The sequence below is a fragment of the Poecile atricapillus genome, chromosome 22 (assembly GCF_030490865.1).
Source record: "Poecile atricapillus isolate bPoeAtr1 chromosome 22, bPoeAtr1.hap1, whole genome shotgun sequence".
NCBI lineage: Eukaryota > Metazoa > Chordata > Aves > Passeriformes > Paridae > Poecile > Poecile atricapillus.
Genome location: NC_081270.1, coordinates 8143335 through 8169140, shown reverse-complemented (window position 1 = coordinate 8169140; position 25806 = coordinate 8143335). Strand labels below are relative to the sequence as shown.

General features: G+C 48.9%; 1 protein-coding gene across 2 annotated transcripts; it reads right to left on the bottom strand.

Annotated features, from left to right (window-relative positions):
* Positions 1 to 1498: 1498 nt before the first annotated feature.
* Positions 1499 to 14569, bottom strand: SLC2A1 (solute carrier family 2 member 1). 2 transcript variants are annotated; one of them, XM_058855299.1, is made up of 11 exons: positions 14508 to 14569; positions 9709 to 9801; positions 6298 to 6458; positions 5911 to 6151; positions 5401 to 5563; positions 5134 to 5321; positions 4938 to 5042; positions 4738 to 4839; positions 4302 to 4505; positions 3045 to 3236; positions 1499 to 2294 (listed from the first exon to the last, which is right to left on the bottom strand). In XM_058855299.1, exons 1-11 carry the CDS (start codon positions 14523 to 14525, stop codon positions 2292 to 2294), a joined length of 1470 nt encoding a protein of 489 aa, XP_058711282.1. In that variant the 5' UTR covers positions 14526 to 14569; the 3' UTR covers positions 1499 to 2291. The 2 variants fall into 2 exon arrangements, with proteins under 2 accessions (XP_058711282.1, XP_058711280.1); XM_058855297.1 differs by having other exon boundaries at positions 1499 to 3236.
* Between the last annotated feature and the right edge of the window lie 11237 nt (positions 14570 to 25806).

Sequence of the window (25806 nt, the reverse complement as noted above, 5' to 3'; positions counted from 1 at the left end):
CAGGAAGAACTTCCATCCAGGAGGGACCACTAGAGACATGAGGGACTCTAAGCAGTCTTGAGGAAAAGACTGAAAAGGCTCCAACTGGGGATTCTAACCTGAAGGAGATGTAGTTTCCTCCTGACAGAGAGCTGACATCCCTTTGCCACCAACCTCAGGAGGAGGTGCCACCCCAAGGCCCATTCCCAGCTGGCTTCTGCCCCAGGGAACAGCGAGACCCCTCGGGACAGGGGTGACCCTCCTGGGGAAGAACAGGAACACCAGAGCAGAAGAAGGCTCCAGAGGCCATGGGGAGTGTGGGAAGCACAGCACAGCCGCCAGATTTCATGATCCCTCGCCACTGGGCAGGGGGAGAAGGGAATCTTGGCCTGTGCCAGGCTGAGCCCTGAGCTCCGATTAAGGCTCATTTACTTCAGGAGGATTTATGAGGGTGTTTAATTGCCTGCCGATTTGGGCTGGAGTCAAGTGTGCTTTGTAAACGTTTCATCAAGCTGGGGCCTGAGCAATTAGCAGGGATTGCTGCTGCTGGGGAAGGGAAAACCACAAGTTAAGCCTCGTTCCATTTCAGGGGGTGGGATAAGGCTGCTCGGGGTTCACAGCACAGACCTGGGGAAGGGCTAGAAGACCTCCCAGCACTCCTGTGGGAGATTTCCACCTCATCAGGTATGGAATAACCACCTCTGTGGGGTGGGAGATGCTGGAAGGGGCTGGAATGATCACCTCCATGGGGTGGGGGACTGTGGCTGCTGGCACAGCACCCCAGGGCACAAGGATTTGGGTCACCAGGGATTTGGAGCTCCGTCGTGGCTGTAATCCTTCAAGTGCTCCCAGGCTGAGCGTGCGTGGCCGTGTGGCTGCTCTAGATGTTCAACAAAACAAACCCAGCCTGGAAATGAAGGTTGTGCAGGGCTGAGCATCTCCTGGAGCAAGGAATGAAACAGCAGAGTGAGGAGAGGAGCCCTGGGCACAGAAAGAACATTCTAGGGAGCTCTTAAAGACACTACAAGAACAATTTCCTACAACAGCTGTGCCCAGTGTGTGCCCTGCAGGGCAAAGAGCTGCTTCAATAAATAGAAAAAGCCTCAAGTGACCAAGATCAACATTTCTTTGCCTCAAAGTGTTCAGACTTGCACCTTCTCAGCTGAAGGAGAAAAAACAAATCCACAGACCAGCAGCAACCTTCCCCCTCCCTTCACTTGCTCAGGTGCTCATGCCATGGCCAAGGCTCTGTCCCAGGCAAGGGGAGCAGGTTTGGGATCCACAGAGCAGGACAGCTCCAGCCAGGTTTACCCCCATGATCCCAGCCCAGGCTGCTCCAGGCAACTAAAATCTGGTTGTACACCCAGAGCAGGTATTTTGCAACCAGGTGAGTCGCTCCCGTGGTGGAAAAGCTTTGCAGGGACACGAACTCCCAGACCCATCCCCCCACTCCCTCCCCCGACCAGGGCAGGGAAAGTCCAGCCCCAAGAAATAAAGGCACAGGACACTGGGGCTGGGTGGCCGCTCACATTCTCCTTTATTGTTCACACCACACACCTTCCCCTTGGCACTTCACTGCAGGGATTTGCTTACAAAACCACACACACACCTCCACAGCTTGGCACGGCTATACCAGAACCAGCTGAGAACAGGCATTTTTAAAGAGATTTCTTTTACTCCCCCCCCATTTATTTTCTTTCACGTGTGGTCAAGTGTCATCCCTTCCAAACCAAACAAATAAATTTTAAAAAAGATACTATTAAAAAAAAAAAAAACAACAAAAAAACCCCAACACAAACCAAAAAAATAACCCTCCCTGTGGCTTTGGGAATGTGCCAGAAGCTCCCACACCAGCTGCACTCAGGGAAATGCTTTTTTTTGTGTCTGTTTTCAGTTTTGTCTGAAAAGGACAGTATTCCTCGTGTATTTTTTTTTAATATACTACAGCCTGAAATTCAGTGCAATAGATACAACTACAGTGCAGAACTATACAAAAGTCATCCTAACCATGTACAAGCTTTTTTTCTTAGTTGCTATAGAAACTATAACCTTTTTCTGTACCTTTTGTATGCATTATACAGTGTGAATATACTCCAAGAATATTTACAGTACTTGGCTTGTCAAATCAGAAATGCTATAACTTAAATGTCTACTATTAACAACCATTGAACAAAAATATATATAATATAAATATCTTCCAGTCTATACACAGAGCAGGAAACAGCTGTATCCATGCGGTGCTGGATTTTGGTGCATCCCAGGATGGGGGGTACTGATGGAGGGGGATGTTGTGTGCGGCTGCCACTGGCGCTTCACTGTCGGGCAAATATTGCCGAGATTAATCCCAAAATTCAACAAGAACACATCCCCCCATCTCCCATTTTATTTTCCCCTCCCAGCTGGAATTCAGGCAAAAGGAGAAGAGCCTGCAACAACAGATTGACCTTTCCAACCAATCCATCCAGGCGGCTCCGTCCTCCGCGCTGCCCCAGGCGGGAGGTCCCCGTCCACAAACCCACCGCAGGGCTTGAAATCAAGGAGACTTTAAAAATTTACTCATTTTCTTGGTAGTTTTTTTTTAAAAAAATATTAGATTTAGTCAATTTATGTGATTTTTTTTTTCCTCTATGATTAGAACGTTAAAAAATAAGTTTCCAGCTTTTTAAAAACTTTCTCTACATGATTTTCCATTAAATAACTATCGCGTCATTAATAAAAAACAGGGAATTGCCCTCCTGCTGGTGAGGGCTGAGTGGCTGGGTTTTAAAACACCTATTGGCTTTGAAATCTTGGACGCGAAACCAGAAAAAATAATAAAATAAAATAAAATAAAATAAAATAAAATAAAATAAAATAAAATAAAATAAAATAAAATATTTTGTTCCTAGCAGAAAAGAAATAAAATAAAATAGGTCAGCCTGTCTCCAGTAAACCACTGGGGGAGGCTGGATAAGGGGCGTTGGAGCCAGACCCCCCCCACTCCCTCCTGCCTGGCGTCTGTACAAAGTGTTTTAAAAAGTCCCCCTGAATTCAGGGGGCAGTGGCACCGGGGGTCCAGGTTACACCTGCGAGTCAGCGCCCAGGCTGTGGAACTCGTCCGGGGTCTTGTCACTCTGGCCACCCCCGCTCTGCCGGAAGCCCGAGGCAATCTCATCAAAGGTCCGGCCTTTGGTCTCTGGCACCTTGAAGTAGGTAAAGATGAAGAAGAGCACGAGCAGCACCGTGAAGATGATGAAGACGTAGGAGCCACAGAGTTGCTGGGATTGAAGAGAAAGGGGGAGGTGAGCACATGGATGGAGGTCACAGAATCATGGAGTTGTTGAGGTTGGAAAAGCCAGCCAAGATACAGTCCAACCACCAACAACCACCAACACTGCTGGGTCCACCCCTAACCCATGCCCCCAAGTGCCATATTCACATGTTTTTGAGTACTTCCAGGGATGGTGACCCCACCACCTTCCTGACCACCATTTCCATGAAGAAGTTTTTTCAATATCCAATCTAAACCTCCCCTGACACAGCTTGGGGCTGTGTCCTCTCCTCCTGTCCCTGTTCCGTGGGAGCACAGCCTAAACCCCGCCAGCTGTCCCCTTCTGTCAGAGAGTTGTGCAGAGCCAGAAGGTCCCTCCTGAGCCTCCTTTTCTTCAGGCTGAGCCCCTTCCCTGGTGCCCTCAGCCACTCCTGGTGCTCCAGACCATTCCCCAGCTCCCTTCCCATCTCTGGACACAGAGCGATGGGCTTTGGCTGAAAGACCAGCTGGTACCACCCTGCCCACACCTTGCCATAGCCATCCAAGACCCAGGTTCTTTCAAGGAACATCTCAAGTTCCACAAGGAAGACTGAGTCAAGTACCTGCTCCAGCCCCAAGTCCTTCTCTTCTCAAGGACCAACCAAACCTTCTCAACCCAACTAAACCACCTCAGCCCAGGTTTTAGGGCTCAAGGAAGTGGCGCTGGAATTCAATATTGGGATCCAGCAGCCGGATATGACACCAAGATCCAACACCAGAACTCCACATCAAAATCTGGCAAAGAAATCGAGCAACAGGAACCAGCAAAACCAGACCTGGGATTTGGATTTGGCACCAGGACCCGGCAATGGGATCCTGCACTGGAGTCTGGCACAGGGATCCAGATTCAGGATCTAGCTGGACACTGTTTTCCATCCCAAATCCAGAACTGGGATCTGAATCCACCCTGAACCAACACAGTCTGACAGGCTGGGACTAAGACTCCCCTGAATTGCTGAGATCCCCTGGGACTCCCAGACTCCTGTGTCCCGAGTCACATTCCCCATTCCCCCAGTATTCCAGCCGTGATTACCGCAATGTACTGGAAGCCCATTCCCACGATGAAGTTGGAGGTCCAGTTGGAGAGCCCAGCCACAGCGAAAGCAGCTGGACGGGGGCCTTGGCTGAACAGCTCTGCCACAATGAACCATGGGATGGGGCCTGGGCCGATCTCAAAAAAGGCCACAAACCCAAAGATCGCCACAATGCTGAGGTAGGACATCCAGGGCATTTGGTCCTAGGTCAAAGGAGGGGGAAGAAGATCAGTGCCATGAAGGGGACACGGCACCTGGATACCTAAGCTAGTGCTGGCAGAGGAGCCATGAGTTGGAAACTGGAATTCTGGGAGCTCAGGAGAGATGTGACAATGGGGACTGAGTGCTCAGCCATCATCTCAAGGAGGAATAAGTCCTTCTTCCTCCTCAACCATCCCTCCTCAACCTCCTCCTCCCAGCCCCCCCAGCACTCACCAGCAGCGTGAGGGCGATGGTCATGAGAATGGCACATCCAGCCATCCCTGCGAGCCCAATGAGGTGCAGGGTCCTGCGCCCAGCTCGCTCCACCACGAACAGCTGTGGGATGGAAACGATCCATCAGCACCTCCCCAACCTGCAGGAAAGGCCCCTTCTCCCACCCTGCCTGAAGAGACCCTGGTGGGGCCAAAACTCACTGAGACCACTGTGAAGGCTGTATTCACTACGCCAGAGCCAATGGTGGCGTAGACAGGCTGCTCCACCCCCGACTTCTCGAAGATGCTGGTGGAGTAGTAGAAGACCTACAAAGGGCAGGGAGGTGCCACAAGTCAGGTCCTGGAGCTCTGGGTGAACCAAGCTGACCCCTGGCATTCAGACCCCACCCAGACGGACCGCATTGATCCCTGAGAGCTGCTGGGAGAGCTGCAGGACAATGGCAATGAGGATGGGCTGGCGGTACATAGGCGAGCGGAACAGCTCCATGATGGTGACCTTCTTCTCCCTCATCATCTGCCGGCTCTCCTCCTTCATTTCCTGCAGGTCACTGCTCACATCTGTTGTGCCTCGCAGCTTCTTGAGGACTGAGAGGGAGAGGTGGAGTCAGGAGATGCTGAGGACCCTCCAGAGTGCCAGGATGGGCCCTGTAGAGGAGTCACTCACCACTCTTGGCTTTGTTCTCCTCATTGCGGTTGATGAGCAGGAACCGTGGGCTCTCAGGGGCAAAGGGCAGGATGATGCACTGCAGCAGGGCAGGAACAAAGATGAAGCCCAGCAGCAGTGGCCAGAGCGAGTCGTTTCCCATGATCAAGTCCAAACCAAACACCTGAGGAGGAGAAAAGGGAATAAGCCACCCATTCCAGCTGGAAAAGTCCTGGTTGGACACAACTCTGCAACTCGTGGCATGCTCCACACTGGTACAGCCATTGGAGGGACTCCTGTGCTGCTCCCAGGTGGCCAACAGATGTTAGTATCCTGATGCTGCCCATCCCAAACCTTCAGACCTTCAGATTTCACAGCATCCCTGCTCCTGCTGAGCTCCAGCTTCACGCCTCCCACCCCAGCTCCACCCAAAAGGTTGTGCAGATCCACGGCACCTCATTCTTGCAGGCCCTGATGAGTGTCAGGATCAAAAAAGGGGTGATCCCCCCCAAAACATTCTCCAGTGCTCACCTGTGCAATGAGGATGCCCAGGACAATGCCAAGCTGATGGAAGGTCCCCAAGGCTCCCCGCAGGGCAGTGGGGGACACCTCGCCCACGTACATGGGCACAAAGCCCGTGGTGAGGCCAGAGTAGAGGCCGATGATGAAGCGGCCAAGGATGAGCATCTCAAAGGAGAAAGCCATCTTGGAGAAGCCCATGAGGACAGCTGACACAAAGGCAAGGATGTTGGACATCAGCATGGAATTGCGTCTGGAGAGGGATGGAGGAGAGAGGTGAGGAACACCAGAAGAACCCAAACATCAGCCCTTGGCAATCCTGGAATGCCAGGGTGGGGTGAGGCAGCACAACCTCCCCACTGAGGGATCCACCAGGGATCCAGCAGGCTCAGAGCTCACCTTCCAAAGCGATTGACAAAGAGCCCCACAGAGAAGGAGCCAATCATGCCCCCGACAGAGAAGATGGCAACAGAGAGGGACCAAAGTGTGGTAAGGGTGGCGGGGCTGATGGGCTCCTCATATCGGTACAGCCACGTGCGGTTGTAGAAATCCTCAATCACCTGGAAAACAAGGAGAGAAACCAAACCACGCATCAAACCCGCCTCCACTTCAGCCATGCCACCAGAGGGACGACTCCCCACAGCCACCACAGCTCACAAGACAATGCGTCACCGTCACCAGAGCCGCCGGCCGAGGCTCGGCTCCAGCCCAAGGGAGGGAACCTGCTGGGATACGTGGGGGAAATGCAGCCGGACGGGTTCTGGGCTTGCCCTGCCCAGAGAGGGAGAGACGGCGCTGCCAAAACTCGCCGGGCAGGCACAGGGAGGTCACACTGCTCCCCAGGGCAGGGCAGGAGCCAGAGATGCACCAGCCCCGTGGAGGAAGGGGAGGAACACAGGGCAGTTCCCATCCCCTTGGATACTCCTGGAGTTGGATTTCCAGGTTTTTTCTCCCAAGAATTCCGTAACACACAATCTCTGCCATGGTTCTGCAGGACCATGATGCCAGCACCCAACACAGGCCTTGGTTTGAAATACCAAGAATAGCCAGGTTTTTGAATTTTAGGTTATTTTTACATAAATTTTGTATCTTTTTATACACAAAGTGTATACACTTATATACAAAATATATGCATTTATATACATTTTGTATACTTTTTATGCATTTTTAAAGCCAGCCCATTACTGGTAGCTTCACCAAGTTCCTGTCCCTGCCCATGTCTGGGAAATGGACTGAGTGACCCTCTAAAGGTTCCTTCCAACCCAAATCCTTCATAATACCATGATTTAAGGGTTACCCCTCCCCAAACCACCACAGTGAATGGTTTCATAACACCACACCAAACCCAGCTTGGAGCAAACAAATCCCAGAGATTCCCTGCTTTGCTGGGCCTCAGGTGGCTCCAAGATTTTGCTGCTCTGAAGGGCTTCATTCCCAATTCACTATTTACACCATTGTGCTTCACTTTACACTTTTCCCATCAATCCAAGACCAAACAGGAGCACTGTCAGAGACAGCACAAGAAATACACCTACTAGGCTGGGTACAAGTCCCAAAGTATCATTACTTTTTCAAGTTGTTCCTCTTCCAAAGCACGTAAACCATTAGAATTTCCACATTAAATGATTTTGTTCCCTCATGTTTCACCCAGAGGTTTGGATGCTTTTCCCAGTATACCCAAAATAAATAACTGACTGGAGGATTATTGAAGAAGTCTGGACTGGCTCAGGCTCTCAGTAGGCTCAGGGGCCTACTGAAAAAATAACACCCCCTCCTGCCCCTTCCTCCTGAAAAAAAAAGGATGCTTTGAAGAATCCAGTGGTTCTTTTTGGGAGAGATGGAGGTTAAAAATGGATTTAAAGGGAGAAGGGTGAAGAAAAAAAAAATGTTTTCTCCAAAACTGGGGCTTTCCCCTGCTTTTCAGCTGAGCGTTGTGATGCATTCCCACCCCGCAGCTCCACAAATCCCAATACCAGTGCATCCCAAACCTGTGCCCTGATGTATCTCAGTTCATCCTCATCCCAGCTCTGCGCGTCTGTGCATCCTCATCCTGACCATTCACTCCAGTTTATTACAGTGCATCCCCATCCTGTGCCTCAATGCATCCTGAGGCATCCCTGTCCTCGGCCTGTACCTCCATGCCTACCCATCCTGCACCCCAACTCTGTGCCCCAGTTTATTCCAACACACCCCCATTCCAAGCCCAATGCATTCCAGTCCTGCACAGTAATGTGTCCCCATCCTTAAAGCTGGGATGACCCCCTGTGTCCAGCACATCCTGCTGCCCAGGACAATCCTCATCCCACCTCCCATCACGCTCCCACACAGAGCATCCCAAATCCTTCCCCTCAACACTGGTGACTTGTCCTGCACCATGTGACTTCTCCATGGGAAGCCCAAAGGATTCATCCCCAAAATCATCAGGAAAACTGTGGCAACACCCATCATGAGGGCCTGGATTTGCCTGGGGCTGCAGGCACCACAGTTTAGTCGCACAGGAAGCTCACAACTGATCCCTGACCGTATCACCCAGAGCAGCCAGCTGAGAGAGGATGGAGAGAAATCCTTCAGTGGAGGGAAACAAAGCTCCTCCTGGGACATGGCTCTGACCAGGGTGGTGATCACAGCACTCCTCCTTCCCACGGTGCTAGAGCTCAGGAAAATGAGGGCAGATGCCAGGGAGCAGTTCCTCAGTGCAATCCCAGGGATTTCCCAGCTCAAATGGCTCAAACTCTGCTCCACTGCCCATCTCCCCCAGGCAGTGTGCTCAGGGCCATCTGAGAATGGACATCCCCGATTTTGCACCAGTGCACATGAAGGCAAGGAGGCATCGGGATATTTCAGGAGGCCTTCAGCAGCACCCTGCAGGTTCTGGGTGGGAGCTGGAGCCTCCAGGAATTGAATTCTGGGACTCAATACTATCTAATGCAACACCTTGAACAAATTCCTGGCTTTTTTTCCTCTTCCCATACCCATGGAGCCTGGGGAGTTTTTCCACAGGGTCTTCTATCCCACAGGGAGTCTTCTCAATGCTTGAAGTGACATTCCAGAGGCGCTCACTGGGATGGGATTAAATTCTGGCAGCTGGATCCTGCCCCAGTGGGTTGAATTCTTTAGGGTGGTGACACTCAGGGACAGCTTTGGTCCTGCCAGAACCCAGGCTGTCCCTCCACACCTTATCCCAGCATAAGAGCTGTGCCCAGGGAACATCATAAGCACCACATGGGAATTCTGAGCTAATTTTCCAAGCACTTAACACCTCAAACAGCCACCAAATCCAGGAAAAGTCATGTCTTCCATGGACCACGGGTATCTACCAGCAGCTGGAGGGTCCTGACAGTACATGAGGGGAGGACCCAACACCTTCTGCGCTCCATTCCTCTTACAGCACTTCCAGACAACCCTTTCTCCTCCCAGGACATTATGCTGGGATGCAAAACTCAGAAATAGAGCTCTCAGTCAGAGCAGCCACTCGGGATGACTCAAACCTCAATTAACTTCCAGACCTTCACTAAGAGCCAAGGTTAAAAGTTCCACCGGCCACACCCAGACAGCATCCTGCAGGCACTGCTGGGATTTTTCCCAACAAAAACGCCAAGCAAGGAGGAAAAAAATTCTCCCGGGAAAGCTGGAGCTAAATAACTCCCTCTCAAATCCCATTACAGCCCTAAGCTGCCTAGTGGGATGTACTATTTTAGCCAAGCTGGCAGCGGAGACTGGTTTGTTTTTGGACACGGTGGGGGGAGGAGGTATGGAATTTTGTGACAGAGGGGCTGGAATTTCCTTGCAGAGGGTTCTGGGAGCACTCACCTTCTGTGGGGCATTGATGACGCCGGTGTTGTATCCAAACTGGAGGGAGCCCAGCACCGCTCCTCCCACAGCCAGCATCAGGCGAGCCGTCATCTGCCAGAAAACAGGAAAAAGGGATTAAATCTGGGATCTCCGTAAGCCAGTATTCCCCACCAGAGCGATACCTGGGCACTGCACGGGATGCTGGGAAGGTGGCCAGTACAAATATTCAGAATAAAAGAGAAAACTTTTTTTGGTGCTAAGCGGGAAAAATAATTACCAGAATGTCATTTTGGGGGTTAAAAAATCCCATGGTTTGGGGGATTCCAGGAATTTCAGCCCTGGAGTGGGCTGGAGGTGTTATTGGGGCTCCAAGGGTCCCCTCAGAGGCTCCACGTGACCATCAGGCCACAGACCAGTGCCGGCCGCTCCCAGGGCACGGCGGAGCCTCTGTGCTCCCGGCTGAGGATGCTCTGGGAAGCCACCGCTAACAACAGTTTTCCATCCAAGTCTAATTAAGAGTCGCTGAGCAAAATCCTGGTTAGTTGGCAGAACCTTCCCGGGCCTCCTCTTCTTCCCGCCTGAGCTGGAGCAACAATCAGAGCCTTGTTCAGGAGCAGGGTCAGGGCAGGCCAACGCTTGGGCCACCTTCGTTAGCAGCCCTATTATCCCAGGCAGGAGATTTTCCCGGCGCTAGAACCAGGATCCGACATTCCCACTTAATCAGCTTTGGGATGAACCACGTGAAATTTATAAATCCCTTCATTTGAGAGGGGGGGGGTCTTCCCTTAGTACCAACATCTCACCCCAAGGATGGTCCCGGGGTGTCTTGGATGAATATTCCCAAGGGATCAATGCCTCAGATCCCACCTAAATGAGGAGGGGTGACTCCAACTCCTCCCCCAAAAAGGATATTTTTTATATTGAAAAACCATTCTCCTCTTTCTTTTAGTAAATAATGGAATTAATACTGCTCCCTGACCTTGCCACTCTGGCCATTGCCTCCCTCCACGTGAAAGTTCCCAGTGAAAAAGCAGAGGGAATGAAGCCAGGCCTGTTAATGAAGCTCATAAATTAGGCTTGGCCCCCAACACAACTAATCAAGGAGATTTTGTCACTTGGATTTGGTTGGTGCTTTGGAGTAAGTCCACCACAAGAAGAAAACACCTCCTCGGTGTTTGGGAGGGCACAAACGGACTGGGAAATTGGGTGGTGTCCCAAAAGAATAAAAACACAGAAAAAGCTCCAAAACCCCCACAATTCTAACTGACATTATCCATCCCCCAAAAATCTAGGATGGGAATGCTGAAAGCACCTGTTGCTTAGGGAAACCATATTAAAAAAATGAGGGATTTGGGGGGTTTGAGTGAGCTTGGGGGGAATTGGGAGGTTTGGAGGATGGGGTGATTATCCTTTGCTTTTGGGGGATCACCCTGATTTGTTTGGGTCCCGATTTTGCCTTTTCCTGGTTAAAGGGCACCCCGGGAGCTGTCAGGCGCTCCCCTAGGTAGGGCGAGCATAGGTGAGTCATAGCTCCAGGGATGGGGATGCAGCAGCCAGATGAACTTTGCTCCAGGAAGGTGAGAGGTAACAACACCTTGATGCACTCATACCAGCCACTACCCCCACCAAAAAAAAAAAAAAAGGAAATTAAATTAATTTTTCCATTTTAACGTTTGGAAAAAGGGAACTTTTCATGGCTACCAAAAAAAAAAAAAAAAAAAAAAAAAAATCCAGCCAAAAACCCTTGTATTTTGATTATATTCCAGCAGTTTGAAGATATGAAAGGGTAAAACTGGCAGGAAAATTGCTTTTTGGAGGCTCATCCCAAGTAGGGTCAGGGTGAGTCAGCTCCTCCCGCTCCCTTCCCAGTTCCAAACGTGCTGCCCAGCTCCGATCCAGGAGCCTTTCAGCTTAAACTTTGCCATTAAAGGCAAGTTGGGGGGGGGGAATAATTTAATAAAGGAAAAAGTTGATTTTTAAGGGCACCTTTGCCCAGGCAGCTCCTGCCAAACCCCACATAGGGCTGTGGGCAGATTTTTTAAGTCCTTGCAGCAAAAAGCATCCTTATCAGGAATTTTAGGACAAATTCCCTCTTATTTCCATAAAATAAACTTATTTAAGCCCAGCTAGACCCCAAACTCCTGGTTTTATCCCTAATAATTCCTCTATGTTATAGAAAAGACAGATTTCTAAACAAATTTATAGTATTTTTTTTCTTTTTAGCTGCTTCCTGCTTCCTCTCCAGCTCCAACACGGAAGCCAGAATGCTCCAAGGAGGATCCAGGGCAGGGGGGGAGGGTGGGGACGACAGGGGCCCCCACAAACCCGCTGCCTTCGGCTTTACAACTCTATTTTTAACCCCCTATTTTTTTTTTTATCATCCAGCCTGGAAGGACTTTGGGATACAACTCCCCTCATGGATCAAAGGAATGAATAATCCCTTAAAAAGCAAAATAATAATATTAAATTATTAATATAAAGATATTAAAAGAGTGGCCCAGCAGGAAATTCCAACTTTTTTCACTCCAGCATGGGGGACTTGGGGATGCTGCTGCCTCATGAAAAAAAAAGAGAATTCATAATTCCTTCTAAATAATACTAAAAAAGTGTCCCAGAAGGGAATTTCAACTTTCTTACTCCAGCGCAGGAGGATTTGGGCAATTTTGGGAAACTGATTGTTTTATGGATCTTGTGAATTAATAATTTCTCTAAAAGCAAATTAGCAGTAACATGAAAAAAAAAAAAAACCAAAGTCCCAGAGGACATCCTGTATTTTTTACTCCATTGTGGAGGAATTTGGGATGCTGTCCATCCCATAGAGCTAGAAAAGTTAATAATTCCTTACAAAATCAAAATAAGAATTTCAAAAGGGGGTCCCAGGAGGGAATTTGGGGAAAATCCACATGACAAAGACACCATTAAAATGATCCATGACAATTCCCGAGTGGCCCTACCCAGGGATGAAAGAGGAGATGTGGGCAGTGGGTGCAGCCCCTTGCACTCATTTGCACATTCTGAGGAGCGAGGGCACATGGATAATACAGCTGCAGCTACCTCCCAACCCAGGAAAAGCTCACACTGCCACAGAAAACCAGGAAAAATCCACTCCAAACCTACAGGAGGGGATTTAAAGCCAGATAATTTGGGGTCACACCATTACTGTGGGGACCAGGTGGGATTTGAGCAGAAGGAGAGAATGGGAGGGATGGGAAGAAGCATCGGAGTGGCAGAATTTGATTTTTTATTTATTTTTCTTCCCTACTTAAAGGTCATCCAGGGACGGCGACACAATCTCGGCAAGTTTTGCAACTGCGACCAACATGGGAGACGCTTTTGCATGTAATGAGCCGGAAAAAACACACGGAATGTGCAACGCCCACCCCCACCCCCCCCAATCCCGGGTTAATAATATTAATTATTAAAGATAAAGGGGGCTGGAGACGGGAGTTTGTCCCCCACCTCTCAACCACCAGCTGCTGCCATGAAAAATCCCTTTTTTTCCATGCAAAACACACTCCGGATGCAAGTGTCACTCATCAGCGCTCGGCAAATCGTCCCTGCAATTAATTACCTTCACAAAAATTAATAATTTCTAACCCAAATCCATCCAAGGAGGGGGTTATGGAGCTGGAAAAGCAGCGGGAACACGACTCCGGCTCCATTCGGGAAGCCGGGAGTTAAGTGCGTCGGATTTCTTGGGTATGAGACCAAATTTGCGTTTAATTCCTGCCCCCATCACCGCGCTGCTGGCCGGCACGTTCCCATCCCCGACCCCACCACTCACACTGGAAAACACGCGCTGCGGCCGAGCCGGCTCAGAAACCATAAAAAAATAGGAGAGATATAAATATAGATAGATATAGATCCTTAAGTTCAAGAAAACGGTGTATTTCATGCTCCAAAGGCGGAAGGGGAGGAGGAGAAGGAAGAGTGAGCTGTTTTCCAGGGGGGAAAATACCAAGAGGGATCGTTCCCATCACACCTTTAATTAGGATAAAATCACGATTTCGGGGGTTAACTACACTTCATGCCGCCACGCAGCCAATTTCCTAACCCATTCCCCTCGACACCTCTCCCCCCCAAAAAATTTAAAAATTCATTGGAAGATTTATCCCAGCCATTCCCAGATGAGAATATCTGGGGGGACGGGAATATTTTGGTGGTTGGGATGAAGCAAATGGGGGTTTGATGCCAGTGACCTGCTGGAATTAACCTCCAGGATCGTTCTGGGCTTTTAGCCCCCAAAATTAATTATAAATTTAAAAAACACTATAAATTAATTAATTAATTTGGGATAGGGAGGGTGTTGGGGGATCACGGCCGCTGCCGAGCGGCCGGGAGAGCTCAGAGCATTTAATAACTCACAGTTTCGGATAAATTAATGGGAATCGGGTCAGGAGTTCCAGGTGGGACATGCCCGGCCGAAGCTAAACACTGCGGGGACCCAGGAGGTCCCGGTGCGGTCACCCCAGCCTCGTGTCCCCCAAAAGCCACCTCGGCCCTGGCTGGGCTCTGGGGCCACCTCCCGTCCCCCATCCCGCTCCCGGAACGGGCTCAGAACGGGGGGCCGGTGTCGGGTCGCTCCAGAGCGGTTCCGCACTTCAGGGGAACGGCGAGCCCGAACGCGGCTGCCGGGCGCGCTGCAACGCGCGGCATCGGCCGCTCTTCGGGCCGGGATCCGCTCGGGCTCAGGGTACAAAATAAAGCAAAAAGGTGATCGCGGCTGGCGGCAGCAGCCGCGCGTGTGCGGGGCGGCGCGGCTACGCGCAGGGGTGGCCCAGGGTTGTGTACCGCAGGCCCGGGGGGCGCGGGCTCACCTTGCTGCCGGTGTCCATGGCGGGGCCGGGGCCGGGGCCGGGGCCGGGGCCGGGCGGGCGGGCGGGCGGGCGGCGGGGCCGGGGCGCTGCGCGGGGCGCGGGGCGCGGAGCCGAGCGGGGCGGAGGCGCGGCCGCCGCCCGGGCATTGGAGCCGCTTAAGAGCGCGGGCGGGGGCGGCGCGAGGCGGCGGCGCCCATTGGACGGCGCGGGGAAGGGGGCGGGGCCGGCGCGGGGGGCGGAGGGGCGGGGCCGGGAATGGGGGGCGTGGGAGGGGGCGCGCGGGGGGCGGCGGCGCGTGCGGGGCTGCACGTGGGCTGAGGGGGAGGGGACGGGGGGGTCCGGGTGGGAGTGAGAGAGTGAGAGAGAGTGAGAGAGTATGAGAGTGTGTGTGTACTGTGTGTGTGTGAGAGTGTGTGTGTGACTGTGAGAGTGAGAGAGTGTGAGAGAGAGTGAGAGTGTGTGAGTGTGTGAGTGTGAGAGAGTGTGAGTGTGTGAGAGTGTGTGAGAGTGTGTGAGTGTGTGTGTACTGTGTGTGTGTGTACTGTGTGTGCACTGTGTGTGTGACTGTGAGAGTGTGAGTGTGAGAGAGTGTGTGTGTGTACTGTGTGTGCACAGTGTGTGTGTGTACTGTGTGTGCACTGTGTGTGTGTGACTGTGAGAGTGTGAGAGTGTGAGAGTGTGTGTGTGTACTGTGTGTGCACAGTGTGTGTGTGTACTGTGTGTGCACTGTGTGTGTGTGTACTGTGTGTGCACTGTGTGAGAGTGTGTGTGCACTGTGTGTGTGTGAGAGTGTGTGAGAGTGTGTATGCACTGTGTGTGTGTACTGTGTGTGCACTGTGTGTGTGCACTGTGTGTGTGTGACTGTGAGAGTGAGAGAGTGTGAGAGTGTGTGAGAGTGTGTGTGTGCACTGTGTGTGCACTGTGTGAGAGAGTGTGTGTGCACTGTGTGTGTGTACTGTGTGTGTACTGTGTGTGCACTGTGTGTGTGTGACTGTGAGAGTGAGAGAGAGAGTGTGAGAGTGTGTGTGCACTGTGTGTGCACTGTGTGTGTGAGTGTGTGTGTGACTGTGAGAGTGAGAGAGTGTGAGAGTGAGAGTGTGTGAGTGTGAGAGAGTGTGTGTGTACTGTGTGTGTACTGTGTGTGTGTGTACTGTGTGTGTACTGTGTGTGTGTGACTGTGAGAGTGAATGTGAGAGAGTGTGTGCACTGTGTGTGTGAGTGTGTGTGTGACTGTGAGAGTGAGAGAGAGAGTGTGAGAGAGTGTGTGCACTGTGTGTGTGCACTGTGTGTGTGTGTATGTATGTCTATGTGTGACAGCGAGTGTGTGTGTGTGACTGTGTGTGTGTAAGTGCAGGGTGTGTGTGTAAGTGCAGGGTGTGTGTGTGTGTAAGTGCAGGGGGTGTGTGTGTGTATGTGCAGGGGGTGTGTGTAAGTGCAGGGGGGGTGTGTGTAAGTGCAGAGTGTGTGTAAGTGCAGGGGGTGTGTGTAAGTGCAGAGTGTGTGTGTAAGTGCAGGGTGTGTGTAAGTGCAGAGTGTGTGTAAGTGCAGGGGGTGTGTGTAAGTGCAGAGTGTGTGTGTAAGTGCAGGGTGTGTGTAAGTGCAGGGGGGGTGTGTGTGTAAGTGCAGAGTGTGTGTGTAAGTGCAGAGTGTGTGTGTAAGTGCAGGGTGTGTGTGTAAGTGCAGGGTGTGTGTGTGTGTATGTGCAGGGGGTGTGTGTAAGTGCAGAGTGTGTGTGTAAGTGCAGGGTGTGTGTAAGTGCAGGGGGTGTGTGTAAGTGCAGGGTGTGTGTGTAAGTGCAGAGTGTGTGTGTAAGTGCAGAGTGTGTGTGTAAGTGCAGGGTGTGTGTGTAAGTGCAGGGTGTGTGTGTGTGTAAGTGCAGGGGGTGTGTGTGTGTATGTGCAGGGGGTGTGTGTAAGTGCAGGGGGGGTGTGTGTAAGTGCAGAGTGTGTGTAAGTGCAGGGGGTGTGTGTAAGTGCAGAGTGTGTGTGTAAGTGCAGGGTGTGTGTAAGTGCAGAGTGTGTGTAAGTGCAGGGGGTGTGTGTAAGTGCAGAGTGTGTGTGTAAGTGCAGGGTGTGTGTAAGTGCAGGGGGGGTGTGTGTGTAAGTGCAGAGTGTGTGTGTAAGTGCAGAGTGTGTGTGTAAGTGCAGGGTGTGTGTGTAAGTGCAGGGTGTGTGTGTGTGTATGTGCAGGGGGTGTGTGTAAGTGCAGAGTGTGTGTGTAAGTGCAGGGTGTGTGTAAGTGCAGGGGGTGTGTGTAAGTGCAGGGTGTGTGTGTAAGTGCAGAGTGTGTGTGTAAGTGCAGAGTGTGTGTGTAAGTGCAGAGTGTGTGTGTAAGTGCAGGGTGTGTGTAAGTGCAGGGGGTGTGTGTAAGTGCAGGGTGTGTGTAAGTGCAGAGTGTGTGTGTGTGTGCACAGATCTCTGTGTGAACTGTGTGTCAATGTTCATGGCTATGACTGTGAGTGCACAGGTGTGAGCATGTGAGTGGCACGTGTGTGCACATGTTTGTGTGTGTACGTGTGCGTGTGCAGGGGTGTGTGCTCCTGCACACGTGTGTGAGTGTGCAAGGGGCTGTGTCTGTGCACACGAGTGTGCAAGGGGTGCAGGGCTGTACAGGTGTGCACTCATTGGTGCACACCTACAAGTGCCTGGCTATGCCACCCCCACCCCAAAACTCCCCGTTTCCCCCAAATTCATATTAAAAAATTGTTAAAAGCCACTAAAATCCTAAAGGAGGGATGGAAAATGCAATTCCCCTTGTTGTTCCTGTAAGAGGGAAAAAAAAAAAAAGTGTTTGGAATAGTGACCAAAAAAATGAAAAAATGTCACCAAAATGAAAAAATGCACACAGTGCACAAATATTGAAAAAAATACTGCAACAGCACAAGAAATTATTGTACAATAACTGCACCACAAAAAGGTAAAAAGAGAGGGGAAATGTCAAAAAATAAAAAAAGTTAATTAAAAGTTGCACAAAAATTGAAGAAAAAGGGAAACAACTAAAAAAAAATATATAGGGAAGGAAAAATAAAGCATAGAAATTTATATAAAAAATTCAAAGCCTGGGGGAAAAAAGGAATAATGCAAATATTGCACCAAAAAAACTTTAAAAAACACACACACACACACCAAAAACAAAGGAAAAGGAGCAAATATTGTGCGCCAAAATGCATAAAATTTAAAGTGAAAGAAAGGGGGTGGGGGAAATGCAAAGAAAAGACACCAAAAGAGCAAATCCCAAAAGCACCAGAAAAGCAAAACTGGAAATCACACTAATAAACCAGAAAAACAAATATAAATATTAATTTTCTTTCCTAAAGGTGCTGGATTTTGCCCCAAATTTGGCCATTCCCAACAATTCCTCACCTGTGAATTCCTATAAATAGCCATTGGATCCATCCCAGCCCCTTTTTCCCCTCTTTTCCCATCCCATGGGATCCGGGTGGGGATTTTGCCGACTCGGCATTCCTGGTGGGACCCTCCCCGGCGCCGTGGGAATGCTGATGGAGGGAAACGTCCGGAGCGGGATAATCCTGGCGGGGCCGAGGGGCTGGAGAGGATTTATGGGGATTTGCTCCAGGGAAAAGGGTTAAAACAACACCGAGGGGAGGGCGGGGGTAGGCCCGAGGCCACCAGGGTGGGCTCAGCCATTCCAAGGATTTGGGTTTTGCTGGGGATCAAGGCCACAGGGTGGGCTCAGGGGCTCCATCTGTGTCCAGGACAGGTCACGGGGGTGAGATCAGCTTCTCCACGGGCCTGGAGCTCTGGTGGAGACCCGAGGCCAGAGGGATGGGCTCAGGGAGTCCAGTGGTGCTGGAGGACAGGGACAAAGGGATAAGATCAGCCTTTCCCAGGGATCGAGGTTCTGCTGAGGACAAGGGATCATAGGGATGGGATGGGCTTTTCCAGGGATCGGGGTTGTGTGGAGAGCAGGGACAAAGGGATGAGCTCAGCTCTCCATCCTCACCCTCTTCCCCACCACAGATTTTGGCTTTGATGCCCCCAGCACGGTCCCCCACACCCGCCCCAGGGTTGTCTCCCATGAACTCTCATTTCCAGCAGATGAGGAAATCCAGGTTCCCTGTTATAAATGCAAAGGCAATTTTGGGATAAAATCAAAGAGAAATTTATTAATAAACAATAATAAACAGAAACAGCGATAAAAACCCACAATAAAAAGAACAGCGCAGCGCTGGGTGGACAGGGGTCTACACCGGAGGTATAGGTTTCCCAAATCCACCTCTGAGCAGCCTCAGGATTGGGGTTTTATAGGATTTTTAAGTCCTCAGGCCAAAATTCCAGGCAAGTTCCATTCACCAAGTGTCCTTGATTGTCCAGTGAATGGATTTCCTGCCCTAGAATGATGATATTATTTTTGTGTCCGGCCAGAGTCTCCTCTCATGCAAAGGAGACTCTGTGTGTTGCAAAGTTAAAGTTTTCATGACAGGGTGGTGGAATCCGGGCTGGTGCCGATGAATATCTTGGCCGGGTTTCCTCCTTTGTTTTCCCTGATTGCTTCTTCGACACAGAGATGTTTGAGTCTGGCGAGGCTTTTCTTTTGGAACTTGTCTTTTTCGATTGATCAGTTTCTCTACCCACTGGAATCCGCAGGGCGTTGCTTGGATCCGGAGGTAGATAATTTCCCGAGCCAGTGTCATTGTTTTCCTGATGGTCCGTGTCCTGTGTGTTTGTTTGGGTTGATGGGCCAGTTTTGGTTAGTTATCTTGGGCGTTGCTGGTAATCAGCAACCTCTCGGCAGAAAGCCTCATCCCACTTGGGGGGAGAGGCTTTTCCATGCTTTATATTTAGTTTTGTTTCTACAAAACATATCTTTCTTATATACTCCGAATTTTTAATACAACCATAATTTATTACAGTCCCCCACCTAATAATTTATCACATTTAAAAATTCGTTATTTTACACTCCTTTTAAAGAAAAGTATCCTTTTCTTATTCTTTTTCCATCATCATTTTTCTTTGTCTAATTGTCAATTTTGGTGGTCAGCATATGTTCGTTTTCAAATTTTTCTAAGGCCCTTAATGCCTTATTACTCTCTTTCTCTTCTTCTAAAACCAGCAATTTAGAAAGAAGGGCACTTTTATCTTGTGATTTTTCTGGATCTATTGGGAGGGCGGCAATTTGCATTCCTTGCACTACAGATTGTATTAGCCTAATCAGGCAAGGAATTAAACAAGGTAAAAAGATGATTCCGGCTATTGAACATCCTATAAAGAATACTAGCTTTTTCCACCAAGCCCCTTGACCGAAAATTTGATCCCACCAAGAGGCTTGTAGAATAGAATTCCATTTTTGAACGGGCACATGTGCCACTTTCTTGATTTCTGCAGCTAGTCCCTTTATAGTTTCGCCATAATCATCTATTTCCATGCAACACTCCGATTCATTGAATCTCCCGCACACCCCTCCCTCCTCAGCTAGCAAGTAATCGAGGGCTAGTCTGTTCTGGTAAACAAAGGCCCTCATTTGAGAATGTTGCCTTGCTAGGAGTTCCAGGGCTTCTGAGGTGTGATTGGAAACTACCTCCATTACCGCTTGCAGTCGAATGAGCCGATTCAGAAGATAAATGGGGGTTCTATAACCCCAACTGCCATCATTCGCCCAGGTGGCCGGACCATAGTATTGTATGATTCTCTCGGCCGGCCATTCTTCCTCGTTCCATTTCTGGCTCCCTCCTGCTATCGGTAATATCTTTTTTAGATCCCTCTTTTGTCGGGCTAAAGTTTCAAAGAGGGGAGCCCCTAGGGATTTACTCTCATCTTTTGGTAGGGTGAAGAAAAACGGCCGAATTAGTCCCAGTGTGCATGACCCTTTCCACTTCCGAGGTAATTCACTGTATGCCTTTTTCCCGCATATCCAGTAAATTCCATCGGGAGCTTCCCAGTTTTTATTAGTTTTTGCCGGATCCTCCCAATAATCCCTCAGGCCTATGAAAACATGGAAGGGATTGGCCCCCGGTTTCTTGTTCCAACACAATCCAATAGTCTCTACCCATTCACAATTGTTTTCCCGATAGGAGATCCAATATCCTTCGGGCGATTCCGGGTGCCAGATTTTTGTTTTCTTTTCTGAGTTTACCGTGAGTGTATTTACACACGGAGTGTATCCTACCAAATCGGTAAACTCTTTTCCCTCCCGGCTAATGCAAAACGTTCCAATTATTCGGTCATCTATGACCCATCCCTCTGGCCTCCGGGTAGTTTTTGAGAATTTTAATTCTGTCCCTTTTAATATTTGTTCCGGGGTCAATCCCTCTCCTTTCCATGGCCACCTCTCTGCTGATTTTAAACCACCGCATATCCAGCAGTTGGATATACCTAATTCAGTGGCTATTTCCTGCATTAAGTCAACAAACAAGTTTTGGTTAGGGCTGGGTAATTTCCAATTATCGTATTGTTTCTCTAATAATTCATATTGTTCGCTGAGAGAGTTTAACCTCTCTTGCTCCAGCCTTTTCTTTTTATTTTCCATTTCTTTCCGTTTTAGATCTATAGCTATTTGCTTTATTTTACTTTCTGGATCCAATCCCTTTTCATCCTTTGAAAAGCAAAACACTGGGTCGAATTGAAGACACGAGTTCTCATCGTCTGACTTCAATAATTCCAAAATTATAGGTTCATTATTGAATGTCAGCCTTGTCTCGTGTTTTACATTTTTCCCTTCCCAGTACAGCTTTCCCCCCATCATGCACGGTTTTAAGCTTGCTTCATTGTAGCAGGTAGGGTTAACTCGGTGGTATGCCAAAAACGTCGAATGCTTCTTTCCCCCAATCCAGACAGTCTTATTACACTGTCCACAGACCTCGATTGGGGGAATTCCCTTTATTTCTCTTTTGTTTCGGAAGTGGGTCTCAGCAGCCCCTATTCCTTCCAGGTTCCGAATAGGTTTTTCCTTGATACTTGCTCCCGAGTTTGAGCACCAGATTTTCCTTTCTGATTTACATAATTCAAGCTGAGTGCCGTTTAACCAACAAATACCTGCCTGTAGTTCCGAAGGGCACTTGGTCATGAGCTCGCTTTCTGGGGCAGTCTGACACTGCTCACACTTCCCCTGGGGAGCCTCCCCTAGGGGGGCCTCGGCCTCTATTTTCTTGATCGAGTACATGACTAGGCTCAGGGACATCAGGATTCCCCACAATTGCATCCCTCTGCCATTCCCTCCGCCCGTACAAAAGTATACGGCGGGGATAACCATCTTCCCGGCAGCAAGGACTGTCTTCAGGGGCCCTTGATGTCCTGATGGCAAACCTCCGCTTGAAGGTTGCCCACCGAGAGGCTTTAACTGGTTCAAATCTACAAGGTACTTTTATGGTCCTTCGGCACTCAATTTCCAAGGGGTCTGCTTTGCAATCAAGCTGACCCCTTAATCCTTTTTGGTAAAACAGGAACCACTCCGGAGAGTCAAGTTCCAAAAGGCCCGCTCGAGTCGCAAGTATCAGGAATCGATTGGTCTGGTCTAGCTCTTTTTCGTAGCACCTAGTGCACAATCCCCTTGGTTTATAACCCCTTATGCAATGAGTTACCCAAATCTGCTTACAATAAGCGCACTTAAAATGTATAAACGGGAAACAATAACAATCGCGGATATTACAACTTATCTTCTCGCTATTGTTCATTTGTTGTGCCTTCGGAGCTTGATTTTCAAATCTCCTGGCGGGGTGGTGATCTTCCACTCGGGGGCTTGGCAATCCGGAACCTTCTTGGCCCGAGAAAAGTGTGTCCACCCTTTCTCGGCCGTTCGTACAGCAGTGTCCGTGGTCAGGAGAACGAGGAAGGGACCTTCCCAATGCGGACTGAGGGGAAGTTCCCTCCACACTTTAATCAATACTTTGTCGCCCGGCTGGATTTTGTGAACTGGAAATCCCAAGGTTGTGCTCTGAGGAATCAATCCCTTTTTCCGGAGTTCCTGTAGATTTTTATTTATAGAAATGAGATAAGGTTGTAATTGCACATCCTCTATTTGAGGGTGTGCCACCGGCATCCCATGCCTATATGGCATTCCATATAGCATTTCAAAAGGGGATAAACCGGTTTCAGAATGAGGCATGGTCCGGATATTTAACAAAGCTAAAGGAAGACATCGGATCCAAGTCATTTTTGTTTCGATTATTAATTTGGATAATTGTGACTTTAAGGTTTGATTCATCCTCTCAACTTGTCCCGAGCTTTGAGGGTGCCAGGGGGTGTGATATTGCCATCTGATTCCCAATGCATCTGACAGTTGTTTGATGATTTTCGAAGTGAAGTGAGTCCCTTGATCAGAATCGATATGGTCTACTATCCCATATCTAGGAATTATTTCCTCTAGTAGAATTTTAGATACGGTTTGGGCCGTAGCCTTTGCTCTGGGAAATGCCTCGACCCAATGTGTCAGTTTATCCACTATTACTAATAAATATCTATTTCTCCCAATCTTCGGTAGTTCCGTGAAATCTACCTGGATTCTCTCGAATGGCCTATACGAAAGTGGCCGGCCACCCCAATTTGTTTGTTTTGAATTGGCACGATTTACTTTCTGGCATATCACGCACCCCTGTACCTCTTGCTTGGCAAGTTCAAAAATTCCTTTACATCCGAAAAATTTTAAAAATTGTTCAGCCAGTGCCCGGGTTCCCCAGTGGGTTTGTTCATGCAATCTCCTGAGTATTCCTCTCGCTATACTTTTTGGAACCAGCTCCCTCCCGTCTGGCAACCACCATTTATTTTCTTTAAAATATCCACCTACCTTCTGGAAATCTTCTTGCTCCTTCTCTGAAGGAAGCACGGACACTTCTGGGGTTTCTTTGGGACTGATCTCGGGAATACTTACCGCCAGTAACGCAGCTCGTTTCGCCTCTTTGTCCGCTAGATTGTTTCCCCTGGTGTGAAACCGCCACCCAGTTTGGTGTCCTTTTACATGGACTACTGATATCTCCTGGGGCTCCCTGATAGCTTCTAAGATTTGTTTAATTATTTCTCCATGTATTAGTCTTTTTCCCTTGGTGTTTATTAAACCTCTTTCTTCCCATATTTTTCCAAAAGTATGCACTACCCCAAATGCATACTTCGAATCGGTGAAAATAGTTCCCCTTTTTCCCTTCAGGCCTTTGAGGGCTCTTAAGAGTGCAAACAGTTCACAGGCTTGAGCCGACCAACATGCTTGCAAAGGACCTGATTCTATGATTTGTTCAGTCTTACCATTTATGATGGCATAACCTGACTTTCTTTTTCCTTCTACCATTTTTGATGAACCATCAATAAACCATTTTTCTCCCCCTTCTAACTCTTGATCTTCCAGATCTGGTCTTACCTTAGTTTGCAATTCCACTGCTTCAATGCAATTATGCAACAGCTCACCTGTTGGTTCCCCAAACAAAAATTGCGCCGGGTTTTGGACAGTAGTTGTCCTCAACTCGAGGCCCGGCGAACTAATTAGCATGGCTTCATATTTCAGAAGCCTCGAATCAGTTAGCCATTTCTCGGCTTTTTGTTGTAAGATAGTTCTTACATCGTGTGGGGTGTAGACTGTCAAAGAGGCTCCAAAAGTTATCTTTTTTGCTTCCCCGACTAACAGAGCTACTGCAACAATTGCTTGCAAGCAAGTGGGCCACCCTCGACTGACTGGATCTAGGATTTTTGATAAAAATCCTATGGGCTTCTTCTTTTCTGCCCACTCCTGGGTCAGAACTCCTTGGGCTGTTTGTCCACTTACATCAACAAATAGCTGGAATTCTTTATTTGTGTCTGGCAAGGTTAGAACAGGAGCAGTTATAAGTGCAGTTTTCAATTCCTGAAACTTGCTTTCATCCTGTGTGGTCCATTTTACTCTATCTGTGTTTAATCTTTCATACAAAAATTTTACTTTTTCACTGTATCCTTCAATCCACTGTCTGCAATATCCCAGGAGCCCTAAAAATTGCCTGATTTGTCTTTTCGTTTTTGGGGCTGGGAGCACCAAAATCCCGGCCACTCTGTCAGGATCTAGCATCTTTTTCCCTTGAGAAATCCAATGTCCCAGATATTTTACCTCGGGTTCCGTGAACTGCAGTTTGGATTTTGATACTTTCAACCCCTTTTTCCCCAGAAAATTCAATAATGAAATTGTACTTTTTCTGACCTTTTCCTCCATGGTTCCAGCAATTAATAAATCATCTACATATTGTAAGAGCTTTGTCCCTTCTTCTGGAATGAATTCAGTAAGTAATTGTTCCAATGCCTGTCCAAATAAATTGGGTGATTCCACAAACCCCTGTGGGAGGACCGTCCACCTTAACTGTTGATTTCTGTTTGTGTCCGGATCCTCCCATTGAAAGGCAAAGAAGTTCCTACTCCCTTCATCCAAAGGACAAGTCCAAAATGCGTCTTTTAAATCAATTACACTGTACCATACATCCTCGGGTGAGAGTCTGTTAAGTAAAGTATAAGGATTTGCCACTACCGGAAACCTGGTTCGGGTCCTAGCATTTACTGCCCTGAGATCCTGCACCAGTCGGAAGCTCCCATCCGCTTTTTTCACTGCCAGGATGGGGGTGTTATGTTGAGACATGCAGGGTTCGAGGGTACCTCCTCTAAGGAGGTCATCAATTACTAGTTTCAGACCCCTTTTCCCTTCTATCGGGATGGGGTATTGTTTTACCCTTATCGGGTCCTCTGGGTTTTCTATTTCAATTTTGATGGGGGTAATATCTAATTTCCCCACCTCCCCTTTTGAATGCCACACTTTGGGATCGATTTCCTTTTCATCTTTTGGAGTCAAATGGAATATCTTTATTACTAATTCAGAATTCTTTACGACAATGTTTATACCCAATGAGACAATCATATCTCTACCTAACAAATTGTAATCGGCTTCTTCTACTAATAACAAATTTCCTAGGCATATTTTATTTTCAGACTCTATTTCCACATTTTTAATTACAGAAACTTTGAAGGGATCTCCCTTCGCACCGATTACCACTACCTTTTCCTTACTTACCACGCATCCCCGTGGTAATTTTTGCAGGGTGCTTCTCTCAGCTCCCGTGTCAACCAAAAATTCTATTTCCTCGCGATGGGGACCTACTTTTAATTTTATCAAGGGCTCTTTTGCTGTTATCATCCCCATCTGAAAGAGCCCAAGACCTCCCTAATCTTCTTGAAATACCTTTTCATCTTTCATTTTCTGGTGGCAATTCCTTTGTATGTGTCCTACTTTCTTACAGTAAAAACATTCTGGGGGATCTCTCCGCGGGGCGGAGCCATTCTTCTGTGGCTCCTGCGGCTTTTTCGGCGCTGTTTTAAACTTGCCGTGTGCCTGTTCTTGTTTC

Excerpts from the sequence above, each read along its gene's own strand:
- SLC2A1 (XM_058855297.1), bottom strand. Across the intron at positions 5,564-5,910 it reads TGGGCATCCTCATTGCACAG|GTGTTTGGTTTGGACTTGAT; the intron begins GTGAGCACTGGA and ends TCTCCTCCTCAG. Across the intron at positions 5,043-5,133 it reads AGCTCTCAGGGATCAATGCG|GTCTTCTACTACTCCACCAG; the intron begins GTCCGTCTGGGT and ends TGCCCTTTGTAG.